We start from the raw sequence: 18,652 nt of genomic DNA, 5'->3' as shown, positions 1-18,652 counted from the left end.
AACTATTGAGAGCAACCTTCATTTCCATTGAAAACTAGCCACAGTACATTGATATGATTGGATATTACACGTGTGAAATAAAACAAAGCTTCCTTGCACACAGTTAATGAACAGTCTCAAGATACAGTATAAGGGCTGGAGAGATGGCTCAGAGGTTCAGAGCACTGACTGCTCTTCCAGAGGTCCAGAATGCAATTCCCAGCAACCACGTGGTGGCTAACAACCATCTATAATGTGATCTGGTACCCTCTTCTAGTGTGCAGGCATACATGCAGGCAGAACACTTATACATAATAAATATTTTTTTAAAAAAAGATACAGTATAAAACGAACAAAGGGGCATAAAGCAGTTTTATTTGTATGGATACCACACACATGCATGAGGACCTAGGGATGTGGCTCAGTTGCTAGAGTGTATGCCTATAAAATGAGTGTGATATCAGAAGCCTCTAATCCCAGCTCTCAAGATGGGGAAACAAGAACAGAAATGTTAGGTCATCCTTGCTACACAGCTCGAGATCAGGGCTGGAGAGATGGTGTGCCGATTATGAGTATTCATTGCTCTTGTGGTTGCCGGTATCCACATCTGGCAGCTCACAACTGCCTGTTGTCACCAGGGATCGCCAGTTCCCCAGGAAATGACAGAGACTCATTATGAAAGCTTGGCCAATAGGTTAGGCTTATTTCTAACTAGTTCTTATACTTAAACTAATGCATTTCTATTAATCTACATCTGGCTGTGTGACTCTTGGCAGCTGCCTCTCCTCCTGCACGTCCTGCTTCCTCTGCCTCTGGCTGGTGACTCTGTCATCCTCTTCCTAGCATTCTCTCTGCCCCCCAAATCCTGCCTAGCTATTGGCCGTTCAGCTTTTTATTTATTTATTTATTTATTTTTGTTTTTCGAGACAGGGTTTCTCTGTGTAGCTTTGGAGCCTATCCTGGCACTTGCTCTGGAGACCAGGCTGGCCTCGAACTCACAGAGATCCGCCTGCCTCTGCCTTCCGAGTGCTGGGATTAAAGGCGTGCGCCACCAACTCCCAGCTTTTAGTTTTTAGTTTTTTTTTTTTGGTTCAGCTTTTTATTAAACCAATCTGAGTGATACATCTTCACAGTGTACAACAGTATTATTCCACAACAGCCTGTAACTGCAGCGCTAGGGGAATCCAGCGCCCTCTACTGGTGTCTCTGTGCACCTTCACTGATGTGCACAGACACACACATAATTATTAAAACACGTTAAAGTAAAAATCTTTAAAAAGCAAAACAGTGGCCCTGACTATATCTTGGTTGAATTTTACATTTATATTTTAAAATCATGTAATTTTTATACAGAATATTAAATTGTTGCATTGTTTAATATCTATTTTAATCAATAATAGGGACTTCAGGTGGCAACAGAGTGACGCCAACTCTCCTTCACAGAAAGGATTCATGTTTCACTTGGTTCCACCAGCCTTCCCAAGGACACTGGGCTTAGAGATAGGCACTTGGGCTATAAAACATCATTCCCAGCAGTTTCTCCTATCACCTCTCACCCATTTGGCTTCCTGTCACCACTGGGCTGAGGACTGATTATAGGGGTTGTATTTCCAGAGGTCCCATCAATAGAAGGCTGAGAAGAGCCAGTCCAGGAAAAATGCGACATTTGGCTTTACTTCTTTGTTCTTCCAGCCACACTTTTACTGGCTCCACCTCCAACGTATGTTTCTCTCTGGGTCCATTCATCGGAGGCATCTGAAAACTCCATTGGACTAGATAGAAAGGGAGTTAGCATTCCATTGTTTCAACTATTATTGTAAGCGATATCTAAAAGGAGCAATGGTTTACTAAGGGAGATACAACAACACTGAACTATGGTGTATTAAGAAGCAAAAAAGACTTTACTTTTATTCTGGAGTCCGATTAATAGGCAACAGTGAATAATGCTTAAGACCAGGCCAGATCGGTAGAGTCATACCCTACCCAGTCTGTCACTCAGCAGCTGCCAAAACTTAGACAAACCTTGTGCCTCAGTTTCCCAGTTTGTAAGAGATAAAAGTAGCTTCATCATAGGGTTATTGTGAAGCTACATTGGAATATCACATCAAGTGTTTGTGGGTGTGTGGATGTATGCATATGAGTGGCTGCACCTGTGTGTGGGTACACATGTCATAGGTGGACATATGTATTCATCCTATGTGTGGTCCTCACCTCCCTTTGTGATCACACATCTATCTACCTTTGCACAACTGAAGACCTACTTTCTGTCAGTGTATATAATTTTTGTCTATTCTAGAATTTCATATAAATGCAGTTGTACAATGTCTTTTTTGTTTTGTTTTGTTTTTTCTTCTTTTTTAAAAAAAGATTTGTTTATTTATTACGTATACAACATTCTGCTTCCATGTATATCTGCACACCAGCAGAGGGCACCAGATCTTATAACGGATGGTTGTGAGCCACCATGTGGTTGCTGGGAATTGAACTCAGGACCTTTGGAAGAGCAGTCAGTGTTCTTAACCTCTGAACCATCTCTCCAGTCTTGAGTTTTTTTGTTTTGTTTTGTTTTGTTTTTTGTTTTTTCTAGACAGGGTTTCTCTGTGGCTGTCCTGGAACTAGCTCTTGTAGACCAGGCTAGTCTTGAACTCACAGAGATCCACCTGCCTCTGCCTCCTGAGTGCTGGGATTAAAGGTATGCGCCACCACCGCCCGGCTACAATATGTCATTTTTATGTCTGGCTTCTACTCAGCATGTTTTTTAGATTCGTCTCAATTTGTGGCAAGCATTAGAAGGCTCTTTTTTATTGCTGAGTAGGGGTCTATTGCACAAATACATCACAGTTCTGGCTTGATATTGAGAGTATAAAGGTTGATGGAGTTTCAATTCTAGGGAGAGATGGTAGAGAGACACAAACTGAATTAAACCCCCCGCCCATTCTTCCTTCCCTCTCCTTTCCTGTACATAAGGAACCAGAAGACTTCTAAATAACTTTCTCATGCATCCTCAGTGTTTTAAGCTTCTCTTCTAAAGGAAGGCTCACAGGATGGGGCTGGAGAGGCGGCTCAGCAGTCAGGAGCACTGGGTGCTCTTAGGAGTCTCACATTCAGTCTCTAGCATCCCCATAGTGCTCACAGCCCTTATGTAAATTTTGAGAACTCCACAGGCACCAGGCACACATGTGGTGTGCAGACATTCAAGCAAAACACTCAGACTTTCTAGGCCCATTTCATCCATATTCCCTCCCCTTGTCTGCAGTCACCTTTCTATTTGAGCCCAGCTTTGGCCTTTCACCACAGCCTGCTTTCTGAGGCTCTTGGAACCCACCCGGCACCCTCCTCCCGGTCTGATCCCAGCTAAGAATCTATCACCAGAGCTTTGGGGAGAAAATCCAGGGACACAGGTTCTGAATACTGTGCAAATATTGACCAATCCACCCTAGACCTTGCTTATTGTCTTCCAGCTTGTCTGGTTTTCTGAATTCTGTCATTTCTTCCCACTAGAGGAACCCAGTCTATTCTAAATTCAAAGAGGCTGACTTTTACCTATGAGCCTTAATAAGTCTCCAAGTCATTATTTGTGACCTGGTGGTCCAAACAAGAAAATTTGTCCACAGTGGGACAAGACTGTAATCCTAGCTACTCAGGAAACTGAGGCAAGAGGCATGAAAGTTCAAGACTAGCCTAGGCAACTTAAAAAACGCTGTCTTCTAAAAAAAAAAAAATTCAAGGGGCAGGAGAGATAGCCCAGCAGCTAAGAGCCCATTCTGTTCTTCCAGAGGACCTGAGTTCAGTTCTCATCATCCACATAAGATGGTGTACAACTGCCTATAACTCCAGCCCCAAGGGATCCAACAGGCCTCCATGGACATCAGGCATGCATGCGGCACACCTTTACACACACACACACACACACACACACACACACACACACACACACACACCTTAAAAATACATTTCAAAATGTATGTGTGGTACACTACCACTTGTGTTTAAAGTGAGGTGATTCTCTCTCTCTCTCTCTCTCTCTCTCTCTCTCTCTCTCTCTCTCTCTCTCTTTCTCTCTCTCTCTCTCTCCCCCTTTCTTGTTTTTTTGAGTCAGGGTTTCTCTGTATAGCCCTGGTTGTCCTGGAACTCACTCTGTAGACCAGGCTGGCCTCGAACTCACAGATCTGCTTGCCTCTGCCTCCCGAGTGCTTGGATTAAAGGTGTGCACCACGACCTCACCATCATTTACTTGTGCATGTTTGTATATGCAGAGGATATTTCTGCCCCGTCTCACCAGGGACTGGTAAGGGCAGTTTTCTCTGACAAGTGGTGGTGGAGGGAAGTAAACCTATCCCTTTTGTTCTTTGACCTTTTGAATCATTGGTAGCCTATTTTGTTTATTTAGAATCAGTGTCTCATAGAGCCCAGGCCAACCTCAAACACCCTATGTAGCTGAGGATGACCTTAAATTACACATCTTTCTGCCAGATCCATCTCCCAAATGCTGGAAGTGCAGGTGTGCGCCACCACAGCGGGTCTCAAAAACTGTTTTTATTCAAACCAAAGATTGAGCATCCTCTGAGTGTAGGATGGTACTCACTGCCTCACCCCATTGTCTAATACTTGATTTCTGCCACCTCCTAAGCACTGGCCTTTTGGGTTTGGGAGACGAGTTCTTGGTTATCTCAGAATGCAAACATTCTACCACTGTGCAGGTTGGGGAAGTTGTGGGAAGCAAGCCAATAAGCAACACTCCTCCATGGCCTCTGCATCAGCTCCTGCCTCCAGGTTCCTGCTTGAGTTCCTATCCTTACTCACTTTGGTGATGAATAGCAACGCTGAAGTGTAAGCCGAATAAACCCTTTCCTCCCCAGTTTGCTTTTTGGTCACGTTTTTGGTCATGGTGGTTTTTGTCATGGTGGTTTTAGTCATGTTGCATCAATGGAAATTCTAAGACAGCCCCTCTCTGAAACCCCTCCTTCTAGAAGTTGTCTTGGTTCATGGTGTTTTATCAAAAGGACAAAAAGGTGCTTTTCACACTCAGGCCTGGCAACCCTGAGTTCAATCTCTAAAATCCACTTAAACTTGGAAGGACAGAACCAACTCTGTCCTCTGACCTCCACACATGTATCATGGTACACATATCCCCCATAAGTAAATACAAAAACACTAATGTTCTGAGTCTCTCCCTAAAGGATAAGTGGTTACTGCTCAAAGTCGATGTGGATAAGGGCTTGAGTGGCTGGATTTAAGAAAAGATTTCCTCCCTTTCAGTCTTAGTTTCTTGAACAGTAAAATAGAACAACTATATTATTTGCCAGGTCCATGCATAGGCTTGTAATATCAGCATCTTGGCAGGCTGAGACAGAGTGATTGTACACTGAAGGCCTGCCTGGGTTAGAGAGTGAGTTCAAGGCCATCCTGGGAAGCTTTGGAAGCTGCTGTCTCAAAAGAAAAAGGAAAAGAGAGGAGGTGACTGAGTGGTAAAGTGGCTGCAGAGTATGCATGAGGCCCTGGATTCTATCCCCCACACTGCCAACAAGATAAAAAAGAATCTATTATCTATGCTTCCTCTATCTTCCTCATTCTCTATCTTAGAGCAAAGGTTCGGGGAGAAAGAGGTGGGGAGTGACCAGCCTGTTGTCATCACAGACTGGCTCATACCTGCTGTGCACATTCAGGGTCCCATGAGGAACACACCCAGTCTGACACATCTCAGCCCTTTAAAGTTGAGGCCTCAAGCCAGTTCAGAGTCCTCAGGGCATGGTAAATGCAAGCCCAAGGCCTAGACACAAACACAAGACTGGCCTCTTGACCTCCAGTCCTAATGCCCATAAAATTAGGCAGATGCTCATGCTTGGAAATGAGGGGGGAAGAGTTAGATTGGATTAGATGGGCAGGGAAGCTGTAGTCTCATGGGTGTGAACTCATATACACTGTGTGTATTTGTACACAGATATCATGTACATACATGGATATCCATAGGAATGGTACTTTGGATGTAAAACATCAGGGCATATTCCTAGCATTATAGTCACTACTTTTTTTTTTTTTTTTTTTTTTTTTTTTAGAGAGAGGTTTTATAAGTATAGGTGTTTTGTCTGCATGTATGTCTGTATATCACATGCATGCCTGGTGCCACAGTGGTCACAAGGGGACATCATATATCCTGGATACAGATGTTTGTGAGGCACTGTTTTGGTGCTGGTAGTCGAACCTGGGTCCTCTGGAAAAGCAATAGTGCTTTTAACCACTGAGCCATCTCTCCAGCTCCTTTTTATTTTACATTGTTTATTTTGGCAGTACCGGGTATTGAAGCTAGGGCATCAAGCATAGGGGGCAACTGCTCTAGCACTAAACCACGGTTCCAGCCCCCTTTTGATAGTTGCCAGGCCCAGGCTAGAGTCCCAAGTAGACTGGAATTTGGCCTAGCAGTTTGAACATTGGGTACAGCCAATATCGGGAACAGAATCCAGGTCAATTAGGGTACCAGAGTATATGCCAAGAGCTGTATTCTCTAGACTTGGGGAACCAGAATTTTGTGCTCCTTCCAAGATAGAGGGTCCACGGGGAGACTACTATGCCAGACACTGTCTATGGGCTTCAGCTTACAACTACTAAGCCTTTGATTAGAACCTTTATACATCAGATCTGACATATAGCTTGACTGGGAAAATATGTGGACAAGACCCTTTCCTTGGGATGTCAAACATTCACTTGCTAAGATACATATACACAGGCATCAATACTTGCTTGTTATTTTTTTTAAATATATATTTTGGGTTTTTTTTTTGAGGCAGGGTTTCTCTGTGGCTTTGGAGGCTGTCCTGGAACTAGCTCTTGTAGACCAGGCTGGCCGTGAACTCAGAGATCTGACTGTCTCTGCCTCCCGAGTGCTGGGATTAAAGGTGTGTGCCACCACTGCCCAGATAATTTTTTTATAAATATTTTAAGATTTTTATGTGTGTGGATGTTTTACCTACATGCATGACTGTACCACATTTACAATGCCAAGAAAGCTAGAAGAGGGTGTTTCATCCTCTGGAGCTGCAGTTAACAGACGCTAGTGAGCTGCCATGTAGGTTCTGGAAATCAAACTCATGTCCTCTGGAAGAGCATCTAGTGCTCTCAACCACTGAGTTGTCTCTCCAGCCCAACTTGCTTGTCATTTAATTAATAGAAAACTAGAGAAATGGTTCAGTGGTGAAGAGAGTTTGCAGATCTTTTAAAAGTATTTTAAATGAGGTGTATAAAGTGTTTTTTTTAAGTTATTTTTTATTTTGTGTGTATGGGTGTTTTGCTTGCATGCCCAGCTGTATACCACATGCATGCCTGGTGCCCAGGGAGGTCAGAAAGGTCATCAGACCCCCTGGAACTGGAGTTAAGATAGTTGTGAGCTGCCATGTGGGTTCTGGAGTCAAATCTGGGTCCCCAGTCAGTGCTTTTTAACTGCTGAGCCAGATCTCCAGCCATATTAAAAAAAAAAAAAAAAAAAAACTTCCTATTTAATGTACATGGGTGCTTTGTCTGCATGCCTGTCTGCAAATCAGAAGAGTGTGTTAACCCAATTACAGACAGTTGTGAGCCAATATGTGGGTGTTGGGAATTGAACTCAGGACCCCTGGAAGAGCAGCCAGTGCTCTTAATCTCTGAGCCATCTCTCCAGCCCATCCAGCCAGATGTTTTTTTATTTTTAATTGGGCTTCTCTGAGTATGGTGACACATGTCTTTAATTCTAATACTTGAGGGGCAGAGGCAGGTGGATAGGTGGATATCTGTGAGACCAGGCCAGACTGATCTACGTAGCCAGTTCCAGGCCAGCCAGAGTCTCAAAAAACTGATACACACACAGACACAGACACAGACACAGACACAGACACAGACACAGACACAGACACAGACACAGACACAGACACAGACACACACACACACAGAGAGAGAGAGAGAGAGAGAGAGAGAGAGAGAGAGAGAGAGAATGTGCACACTGACTCACACTGTTGCCCAGGCTGTTCCTAGGCACTGAGTAGGTAGAACCACAGGTGCAAGCCACACACTCAGCTACTTACTATTTACTGAACAAACAAATGAGACTGTCCATCAAAGTAGTCTCGGACACGGACACATGAGTAGGGCAAGAGTGGATTCCCCTGAGAAGCCATGGAAGAATTTTGAAGACAGGAAGTAATTTTAGAAAGGCATGAAGGAGGCAATCAAGGAAGAGGAGAGCATTTAACATGGAGGCGATGGAGTTTTACTAGCACAGGGTACACAGAGAAGAAGGAAGACGGAGCTGGAGAGAACCTGGGTTATGAAGAGCTATGAATGCTGTTGGATTGTTGAGCTTTGTGAGAATATGAGGTTTTAGAACAAACAAGTGGTGTGACAGGAGGGACATGTTAGGGATTAGTTTGTCAGCAAGGAGGTCAACAGAGGGTGTGGGATTAGTGGGAAGTGGCTGTGCTAGGCAGAGGCTCAGGTTTGCACAAATGAGGGCACGTTGGAAACTCTAGTGTAAGGAACACAGTGCCTATTGCCTCCCCTCAAGCCTCTGGGTATTATTTTCTGGCTCTGTCCTCTGCCTGGCAGTATTCAGTCCTATCTTAGAGCTTTTTGGCCTGGCTGAGGCAGGGTTCTTGAAATCACCAGAGCATGGAGCTCTGAACTCGCTCCTGCTGGCCAAATGGGCAACTCTCAGAGCCTCATCTACTAGATCTGTTCTACTTAGAGATTCAGAAGCTCTAGCCTGGAAATCCCCAGGACCGGTGTTTGCAATTTCTCCCCAAGTGTCTCACAGGCCATTGCAAGAACTGGGGCCTGGAGCATGAACATGGTGGAATTTTGGGGATGAAGAGTCTGGAAAACTCTCACTCTATTGGCCCTAAATTTGAATATATATGTCAGCAGGAAAGATCGACTAAGGCCCAGAGTGGTAAGGACTTACTTGGCACCACACAGTCGGGACACAGGACTGGAAGCCAGATCTCACTGGAGACACTTCAGAATCCTGGAGTTCAGACCCTCTGGTAAAGGTTAAATCCTGTGATTTAGACTTCTGCTTCTGCCATTGACTATAGCTTAATTACCTTGGCGAGTTACTTACATTCTCCTGGTATGTTTCTTCAACTGTAAGAGGAGGATACTATTTACCTTTTGGGGTTATTGTGAAGATTAAATAGCAGCCGAGTGCTCGGCATATGGTAAGTGTTCAATGTCAGCTGGCGATCTGGCAGAAGCAGTAGTAACCCCCCTCTCGCCCCCGTTTCCTCTCTCTGAGACTTAGGCTGCCTTACCTCTTGAACCTCTCGTCTACCTACCAAGTGCTGGGATTACAAGTGTGTGCCTGTATTCTGTTTTTCCATATGCAAATCAGGGCCAACAATCCCTGTCTTGTCACTCCTCTGTCCTGTTCCGGTAGCAACGTGTACTAAATAAGGTGTGTAAACCTCCTAGGGCTGAGCTGTTTCCAGGTCAATGTTTGTTCAGCTTAGAGCAATTTCTTTCCAAGGCCTACTCTGACCAAATTTCCCGTCAGCCCCACCAACTCCCCCACACTCGCAGGTGCTCCTTTGTAACTGCAGAAGGGGAAAGGTCCGCTCCAGCCCAGGGAAAAAAGGAGAGCTGGGAAAATGGAAAACGTGTAGGGAAGAGATGGGACAGAGGAGGGATAGCAGGTAAGAAGGGCAGTGAGGAAGAGCGGCGAAGGATAAGGAGGGGGGTGAAAGGGACTTACAGATGGAGTGTGGTGGGGGTGAGGGGGTCCTCCTGAGCTAAGATGCAGGCTAAGGGATGTGCGGAGCACTGGGGCAAGTGAAAGAGCAAGGTTATGTGCAGGAAGAGCAGCGAGGTCGAATCCTTGCGGAAGAACGGGGCGGAGGGGGGGTCGCCATCAGTGCGAGGTCTGTGGATGACTGGGGGCAGGGAATTTGGGCCGTCACCTCCACTCGGTCGGAGGTTCGGAGCGCAGATCCCGGGCTGCAGCCACCCGCAGGCGAACCGCGGAGGGGCGGGGAAAAGAACATTCGACGCCTGCGATTGGCCGCCGCTCCGACGGTCGCTGACGCGGGCGGGCGGGCCCCTTTGTGACGTCACAATCAGCTGTTGGAGCGTTCGGATTTGTGCCGTGAGCTCCGGCGCAGCCAGCGGCCGCAGCAGCTCCGGGCGTCCGATTGCGAGCCCCGCTGTCTCCCGGCCAGTCCCCGGTATGCGGCCCCGGCTGTGAGCACCGGCGCCCCGGGGACGCCCGGCCGCACAACTACCTCAGCGCACCGGCTGCCGCAGCCGCCCCAGGTGAGTCCCGACCGCGGGGCTGGGGGCTCCGGGCGCCCCAGGACACGCCCTGCGCCCCCCTCTCCGGTTCTTTGTCTGTCTCCGCCGGCGGCCGCTGGAGCTGCGTTCTCGGCTCTCTATTGGTTGCCCCAAGCCGGTAGGCCATGACGTCGCTTATTTGCATATGACATTGAGACGTCACCAAGGCCAGCCCCGCCTTCCAGGCTTGCTTGGGTGCTTGTCCTCTGGTGACCCGGTGGGCGCTGTGTCGAGCCCGGCCCAGGGTTGAGAGACATTGAAAGGCAAGCAATACCCGAGGGGACTCGGCGGTTTCCCGGGCTCATCTAGAGACTGGGGTCGGGCCTCTCATCTGCTTTTTCCTTGCAACCTGAGGAAGGGTCAGAAGGCACAGCTCAATCTAAGTTGAGAGGGAGGTCGGTGGATCAAAGAGACTTCAGAGTCCGGGTCCACGAGACAGCACCAGATGGCAGCTGATGCCCTGTCTTCAGGCTCCGCCCCCCCCAACATAATAACATCGTGCTAATCCCTGACATGTGTGCAAAGCCTTGGTTGATGTCATTTTCAGCCTACAGATATTGAGGGTCTTAAACCCCATTTCATGGAAGGGAAAACTGAGACCCAGAGAGACATAGCTTACTGGAGAACTCAGCCAATTAGAGTCACACTCTATGAGTGACAGGTTCCTTAGCTGGGGGCAAATGCTTAGTACAAGCTCAGTTCAATTAACCAGCTATATATCCATCTACTGGGGACCCTATCTTGGGCTCAGCACCAAGCCAATTTGATAGAATGTTTCAGTCTCCCCGATTCTGGACATTTTTCCAGGAGGTCCGTAAAGATTGAGTCGGTTTCAAGGCGACCTTCTCTGCCTTCTCTCTATCTTAGAACCCAATAAATTGCTGTCTCCCAGCTGTTTTGACCACAGAACGGTGAGTCACTAGTTGCCTGCCTCCGGTGTCTCCCGGGCAGATGTTGTTGAGAATGAGTTGGGAGTTCCCTTTATTGGCCTCTCATCACCTTGTCAGATCCCAAGCTGTCAGCTAGGAGGAACCAGACCTTCCCTAGCACTAGTGCTGTCTGGAGAGTCTTCTTCCAGAGGATCAGAATGTTCCTTTCTTTCCAAGTGAGTAGATATGGAGGCTGGATCTGGATCCTCTTCCCAGGCTGGGGTTTGTTCAGGAATGGCCTGGGCTAGGGGTGGCTTAGGGCTCAAGTGCTATTCTGGGCACAGCTGCTGTAGTATTAAGGGAAGGTTCTTCCTGGAGTGGAGCCAGGAAACTGAGAACCAGGAAGCCAGCAGGCTAGGGAAGAAAACCCAGGAGGCTCTCCTTGTGGTCAAAGGGAGGAGTGGGCAGTCATAGCTGGCTGGTTGTTGTCATCTCTCCTGGCTGTCACTGACTCCTGCATGATCTCCACCAGGTACCTTCTCTGCTGAGCCTCTTACCTCACTCAACATGTCATCAGTTGAGGTTCCTTGCAGGGTCTGATACAGCAGGAACTCTGGGAAATACATGTTAGAACTTGGTGATGGCTGGATCAAGGCACTAGTCCAATCTCCCTGTCTTCGGTGCACTTTTACTTTCTTGAATATTATCTTTGAGGCTTTTCTGATTATATATGCTCTGCATTTCCCCACCACTACTAAGCTGTAGCTTTTTTGATAGATTAACGTTATCACTTTGAGGTCTCCATCCTAGAACAGGGGGCTTCTTTTTTGTCTTGGTCCAGGGAAGGACTGTCTGAAGGCTTGGGTCTTGGTCCAACCCTTGTGTTTATCCTTAAGGGATGCTTAGATCTGACTGCTTCCTTCTTCCATCATCTGTCACTGACATGTTGTTTTACTAGGGTAAGGCAACACAATATTCTTTGTCTTGGCCAGAGATGCTGTCCTTGAACAAGAGTCTGGGGGAAGGGGTTAGAGTAAGGAGGACCTGTGAGCATAGGATCTTACACCTCATCTGGAATACACATCTGAGGGTCGTCCAATCCCATGGTGAGATTGTAGCAAGAACCATGCGGTTTCTATTAGCACTTTTCAAGCCACACAACGTCCTATGAGTATTATTGATCTCTGGGGTCAAAGATTGCTGCTCAGAAAACCTTGCTGAAATCCAAGATCTTTTTTTTTTTTAACCCCTAGAAAAACACACCTAGACACAGCCCTAGTTACAAAGCTAAAAATGTCTAGTCTAGACAGATAACCCAGAAAAGACAGGAGTGGACTATAGTGATTATGGAGCCACTGGTTATCTGGATTCAAATGCTACCTGTGTCTTACTAGCTGTGAGACTTTGGGCTAGTTGCTTTACCTCTCTGAGCCTTGTTTTATTTCTCTCTTTACCAGAAAAAAAAGTAGATGTTCTCTCTCCCTTTCTCTTCCTTTTGACAGGATCTCATACAGCCACGGACTGTTATTTTTTTAGGTAGGGTCCCATGTAGCTCAGACTGGCTTTAAACACACTATGTAGCTAAAGCAGGACTTGAACTCCTGATCCTCTTGCCTCCACCTTACTAGGATGATAGATGTGGCTTCTCATGTCTGACTTTAAACTTTTTGATCCTCTTGTCTCTGTCTCCCAAGTACTAAGATTACAGGCTTGTACCTTCATACCTTGCTCTGATTCTGTGTTATTGTGAGGACTACATAGGTAAAACAGATGGAGTTGCTTAGGATGGTACCTGACACATGAATATTAATTTTATGATGATGATGATAGTAAGAGCAGTTTCTTCCCTCAATGGAAATTTCCTATTTACTTTTCAAAGCTGTTTCATTCTCCAGAGACAAAGCCTAGTCATATATATCACTTCTTCCGTATCCCCAAAGCAACCTGTAGTAACAGCAAATATATTAGCTTATTGGACACTTACTGTGTGCTCAGGCACTGTTCTAAACACATTATAAGTGTTTAGCTCATTTAATTCTGATTAGGATATTGTTTGACAAATAAGAATACAAAGACCAACAGTTTCCTGAATTCACACAGGAAAGCCTGCTGACTGCAGAAAAGCACACACAAGAGCCTGCCCATGCTCAGGGTCCTGGAGCCCTCTGTCCCCCAGCCACCACCATTAGGTAGACTTTAGCCTTAATGTCTTTCTCTGCTTCCTAGGTTTTCGCACTGCCATAGGGCGCCCCCTTGAGGTTGCTTCACCCGCTGACCATGTTCCAGCGCTTTACCAGCCTTTTCTTCAGCACTCCTTCGCCTCCTGAAGACTCCAACTGTCCTGGGGCCTTCGTCTCAGAGGAGGATGAAGTGGATGGCTGGCTCATCATTGGCCTGCAGGGTGAGGCCTGAGTCAGGGGGCCAGCACTAGGAAGGCACCATAAGGACAGGGAGGCCTTATGCAATATGGAAGGGGAATGTGGCTATTTGGGAATTGGAGTCCCCATAGGCCTCCTGGGCAAAATGAAGTTGAGGCAGTGCGCCTAGAGGTGAGGTAACACAGACCCTTCTCCCGAAAGCCCTGTCTGTCTCCTGATTTGTTGGGGGCATACACCTGGGGCCCCCTAGGGCAGCAGGGTAAGGACCCTGGCTCTCAGGTGCTCTCTGGGCACGATGGACAGGGGCTGTAGGTCTGACTAACGATGCCCTTTCTCTCCCCATCCCCTGTTTCCGGTATGTGTGTGTGTGTCCCACCCCTATCCCCTGCTGCTCCTTCTCTTACGCATGGCTCCCCACTCCCACACCCTATAGACAGCTACACAGCTCCCCCAAACCCTGGGGCTTCTCCTGCTCCGGCAGGCCGCCCTCCACCCGCGCCCTCCTTGATGGACGAGAGCTGGTTTGTTACCCCTCCCGCCTGTTTTACTGCAGAGGGGCCCGGTCTTGGGCCCGCACGCCTCCAGAGCAACCCCCTGGAGGACCTCCTCATTGAACATCCCAGCATGTCCGTTTATGTCACCGGCAGCACCATAGTGCTGGAGTCTGGGCCGCCCTCCCCTCACCCTGATGCTGTCTTGCCTGAGGAGGATCTCAGTGATGGGTGAGTGGGCACGCTCGGGCCTAGGAGCCTAGCAGGGGAGTGTCCTTGAGACAAAGGGCGGGCCAGGTGGGTAGTTACAGGGATAACTGATCGTCTTATGGCTAAGATGGGGCTTGGGAGAGTCTTGGCTCAGACGACTGGGATCATCTTGGACTGCTAAGCCAGAGCGCAGAGTGGGGCTTGTATTGTTTGGGGGGTGGAGCCCTCTCCCTCTCCTGTCTAGTTTAGCTGCCTCAGGGTAGACTCTAAGAAATATCTCTAATTGGGATTGAGGGAAGAGTTGGTACCCCTCAGGGCATCATGTGTTCTGCCCCAAGAGACAGGGTGGGAGACTCAAGCCCCCTGTCCCCCTCTGACATTTGTACTCTGTCCCTGCAGAGAGTTGGCGCCTGCCCGCCGGGAGCCCAGGGCTCTGCACCATGCAGCAGCTGCTGCTTTGCCTGCGCGAGCGGCGCTGCTGGAGAAGGCTGGCCAGGTGCGGAGGCTGCAGAGGGCCCGGCAGCGGGCAGAGCGCCACGCCTTGAGTGCTAAAGTGCTGCAACGGCAGAATCGCGCCCGGGAAAGTCGTTCACGGAAGCCCAAGCACCAGGGCAGCTTCATTTACCAGCCGTGCCAGCGCCAGTTCAACTACTGAGCGCCCCTGCTGCACCTCGAGTCCCGTGCAGTCTCCTGGTCCCGTCTACCTCCTCTGCAGCAGCCAGTGTGTTGCTCGAGGAGTGTCCAGGGTCCGCCTGCCTCCATCTGGGTACCACAACTTCCCTCCTTCCTAAGTGTCTGAGGTGGGATGATGGCCCTCTACTCCCCCGATTTCTCAGTGTCTGAACTTCTAATTCACCCGCTAACTTCTTTCATCCAGGGTCACCCTTCCCATCTCCGTTTCTAATTCTTCACCATCACACTCCCCACTCCTATTTTCCCAAGCTCCCTTTTCAGACCCCGATTCTTGTCATCTGGCTTCTTCACTTTGCCCTCCTAACCCAGCGATTTCTAAGACCCTCTCCCACCAAGACCTGGCACACTCTCCAACTTTCAGCTCCTACTTTCCAAGACTTACTCTTTTCCATGCGGCATTGCTCCTGCTCCTGTTCCCCTTTTTCATTCCTGGCAATTCCCTCCCAGTCCTGACCAGGTACAGCCGGCCACGCTTGGGCCATTGTTCTTACCCTGTAGTCAGGTGTCAGGCTCAGGGTTTTGATTTTAGTTTTCCCCCTTTCTCTGCCCTGGGGGCTGAGCTCCTTGGAGCTGCTTAGGCCTGGAAAGTTTAAGTATGTGGAGGACAGTGAGTTGTAAGTTAGATGAGGAGAGGGGAACGGAGGGAAAGCGGGCAGCCTATTGGGAAATGCAGACAGGGACAGGTGGGTTGAGACACAGTAGGGAGCAGGGTATTGTGAGAGCTGGCACTGTGCTTGGTCAGAGGAGCTAAGCCCTGGTCTTAGGCTTGAGCCTGGAGTCTGCCCCCATTTCCTTTTCCTGTAATCCTGCCTTCCAGGGTTTCCTGAAATCTGTCCCTGTTCAGGATCATCTCTCCCCCCCCCCCCCCCCCCCGCCCCCCATGAGTCTTGAGTCCGAAGGGCTTGTACCTTGTCACCTTCCCTTGACATGCCACCCCAGGAGTAGAAGCTGGGTAAGGCCCCGACATCTGGCCATCTTTGTTCATATGCCCAAGGTGCTAGAATTAGCTTAGGAGACATGCAGGCCAGAGGGCTTCTAGGCAGGGAAAAGGGTACACACCCCAAGGCAGGAATGCAGAGGAATGATGCTAAGGAGGATATCTTTGGGGGTAAAGCCGTCCCCAGACTGACAGCTCTGCCTTCGTCTTGCCTCTGGCCTTATATTTCATACTTCACTCAATATGGCTGGTTAATAAACACTCCTGGGTAGGAGGCCAGGAGTCTGTTCCAGTTCCCAAATTTTTCTTATAAAAGTTCAGGGCCTTCAAGGGGCTTTAATGCTCTCCCGCAGGGCTCTTCCTGAGTTCCCTGTGGGCTTTCCTCCCTTTCTAGTCAAATAGCTGGAGTAAGGAATTCTTGGGTAGAGCACAGGGATGGGGTAGCCAGCTTCTCCCTTCTTGTGGTGGGGCTCAGACACCAGCAACAGCCTCTTGGGATGCCCCGAGTTGTTTCATATTCTTTCTAGCTGTCCTTTTTTAAGTGTGTGCTCTCCTTCCTCAAAACTTTTAGATTTCCTGTTACATATTAACACAGGTCTTCCCTTTCACTTCAACTCCAGGTTTCCAGGCCTCAGAGCCAAGCCAGGGTTGGAGAAAACTGCATTCCTCTGAGGGTAAAAGTAGCCACCCTCTCCGATCCTTTCTCACCAGGCTTCCTGTGGGGATGGGAGAGGGTGTCCCCAGGATGGGGACAGAGGAAGCCCTGCTAGGGTCACCTAGCCCAAGGAAAAGCCAAATGCAAACTATACGCAGATCAAAACCTTACACCAGCTTATTAGGGCCCTCGTAGTTGATAACCTTGTTCCTGTCCTAAGTTCTTCGGTGACAACCTAGTATACTTACTCTTCCTGCTATCTATCCTAAGGTCACTTCCAAAGCAAGCTTAGGATCTTCAGCACTTCCATGAGCTGAAACTCCCTCCAGCCCTTCTTGTCTATTCCTCACTGCCAGATGGGGCCTAGGCTCAGTCCTGGGCAAGTGCCCATGATCCTGCTGCTGTGGGAAGTTTGATAGGGCATATGGCTCAAATTTCAAAAGGCCTCACCCCTGACTTTTATTTCTAGAAGCTCCTGTAGTTCTAGAACCCTCCAATCTCTTACCTGACTGGTTGCAAGGCTTATTTTTCTTTTGTACTTTCCTATAGATTCTGTAGCATTTGAGTGTGGCAATATTTTAATTGTGTATAGATTTCTTAAGAACCAACACTACTCAGTCTCCTGCTAGTCTGCCTCCTGAAGCATCAGACCTTGTCATACTGTATTGACTGTGTATGTGCCTTTCACCTTGAGCATGCTTCAGGATTTTTTTTTCTTAAACCACAGAACTTGAATACACAAGGGAACCAGAATTCACAAAGTCCTATGCAACCTAGACAGGAGGAGGTTAGAGAGTCTGTCTTGATTGATTTCAGAGACCCTAGAGAAATTTGTACCAGTTTGTATTAATGTCAATACTACCAGCACTTTGCCAAAACTAAGGATGTCAGAGGGACCTGTTTCTAGAGTGAGTCCCAATTACATCAAAGGGCAACTTCCAGCTTTCTCCAATAAGTCTGAGTGGTTCTCTTGAGCTGGTGTCACTTTCTAACCTTTGCCAGTCTAGCCCCAGCAGGGCACTATGTGTGTGTGAGTGCTGTTTGGTGCTGTTTTGGAGTATGCCTGCTCCCCAGCCTGGAACCCTCTGATCAACTTGCTGTGACCTATAATGTCTTAGGTGCAACAAGGACCCTACCAGAGCTCCTGGGTGGCTTTCAAGATCCATGTAGCTTTGTGTGAGGGGACTGAATGCAGACAAACCACAGCCTACTCTAAAACCTTCTTACCCTACCACCTAGTTCCAAATGGAACCAACAAGTTGAGTGCAGATCTGTTGGGTGTTTTGTGTTGAGACTGGCTGAAATGAAAAATCTTTGACCGATCATGTTGTGATGTGTCGACAGACTCAAGGACACAACCACCTCGACCTGGTCATGTGGCATGCCTGTGTATGTGTGTAACAGGATTCTGAATGTTAGATTGTAATGCTATTCCTGTATGGGAGAAAAAATAATATAAACAAATAAAAATCTATTTAAAGCACATTATGCTTTCTGCCTGAGTTGAGCTAAAGTCTGAGAAACACTATAATCTCAAGTAGAGTCAAGACAGAGGGTGTTATTATTAGGCTGGCTTTGGCTCCAGTTTGTCATACAAGAGAGGAAGAGGGCAAATAAGTTCTCTGGAAAGAGACAATATAGGATTCAACTCATAAAATATTTTTTAGAAGATCCTTATAAGACACATATATGAAGTAAAATACAGGAATGAAAATAGAGGCACAACAGAGACACTGGCCATTCTTTTAGTCCCAAGCACTGGGTTATAGGACAAAGAGCTGCCCATTTAACTGCAGAACTGCACCGACAACCTTGCTGGCCAGTCTGAGAGCACCTGAATGGAGCAGCACAGGAATGAGGTGGGGAAGTGCCATCTGTGTTGCTGACAGTCCCTTGCCTCTAAAAATCCTGGGTGCCTTTGATATGGAGGGTTGGTTTTACTTTCTGAGACAGGTCTTAGCCCAACCTGGTCTCAAATTCTCCATGTAGCTGAAGTTGACCTTGAACTCATGATTCTTTTTGGTTTTTCAAGACAGAGTTTCTCTGTGTAACATCCCAGGCTCTCCTGGAACTTGCTTTATAGACCAGGCTTGCCTCAAATTCAGATCTGCCTGCCTCCACCTCCTGAGTGCTGGGATTACAGGCATGCA

General features: G+C 47.8%; 1 protein-coding gene across 2 annotated transcripts; it reads left to right on the top strand.

Annotated features, from left to right (window-relative positions):
- The first annotated feature begins 10,041 nt into the window (after nucleotides 1–10,041).
- Nucleotides 10,042–17,987, top strand: Tp53inp2 (tumor protein p53 inducible nuclear protein 2). Of its 2 annotated transcripts, none has more exons than XM_027421401.2 (4): nucleotides 10,042–10,251; nucleotides 13,365–13,539; nucleotides 14,070–14,238; nucleotides 14,617–17,987. In XM_027421401.2, exons 2-4 carry the CDS (start codon nucleotides 13,416–13,418, stop codon nucleotides 14,870–14,872), a joined length of 549 nt encoding a protein of 182 aa, XP_027277202.1. In that variant the 5' UTR covers nucleotides 10,042–10,251; nucleotides 13,365–13,415; the 3' UTR covers nucleotides 14,873–17,987. The 2 variants fall into 2 exon arrangements, with proteins under 2 accessions (XP_027277202.1, XP_027277199.1); XM_027421398.2 differs by having other exon boundaries at nucleotides 13,950–14,238.
- The last annotated feature ends 665 nt before the right edge of the window (nucleotides 17,988–18,652 follow it).

The sequence above is a fragment of the Cricetulus griseus genome, chromosome 6, assembly GCF_003668045.3.
Source record: "Cricetulus griseus strain 17A/GY chromosome 6, alternate assembly CriGri-PICRH-1.0, whole genome shotgun sequence".
In the NCBI taxonomy this organism is placed as follows: Eukaryota; Metazoa; Chordata; class Mammalia; order Rodentia; family Cricetidae; genus Cricetulus; species Cricetulus griseus.
This window is presented reverse-complemented; position numbering and strand designations above follow the sequence as displayed.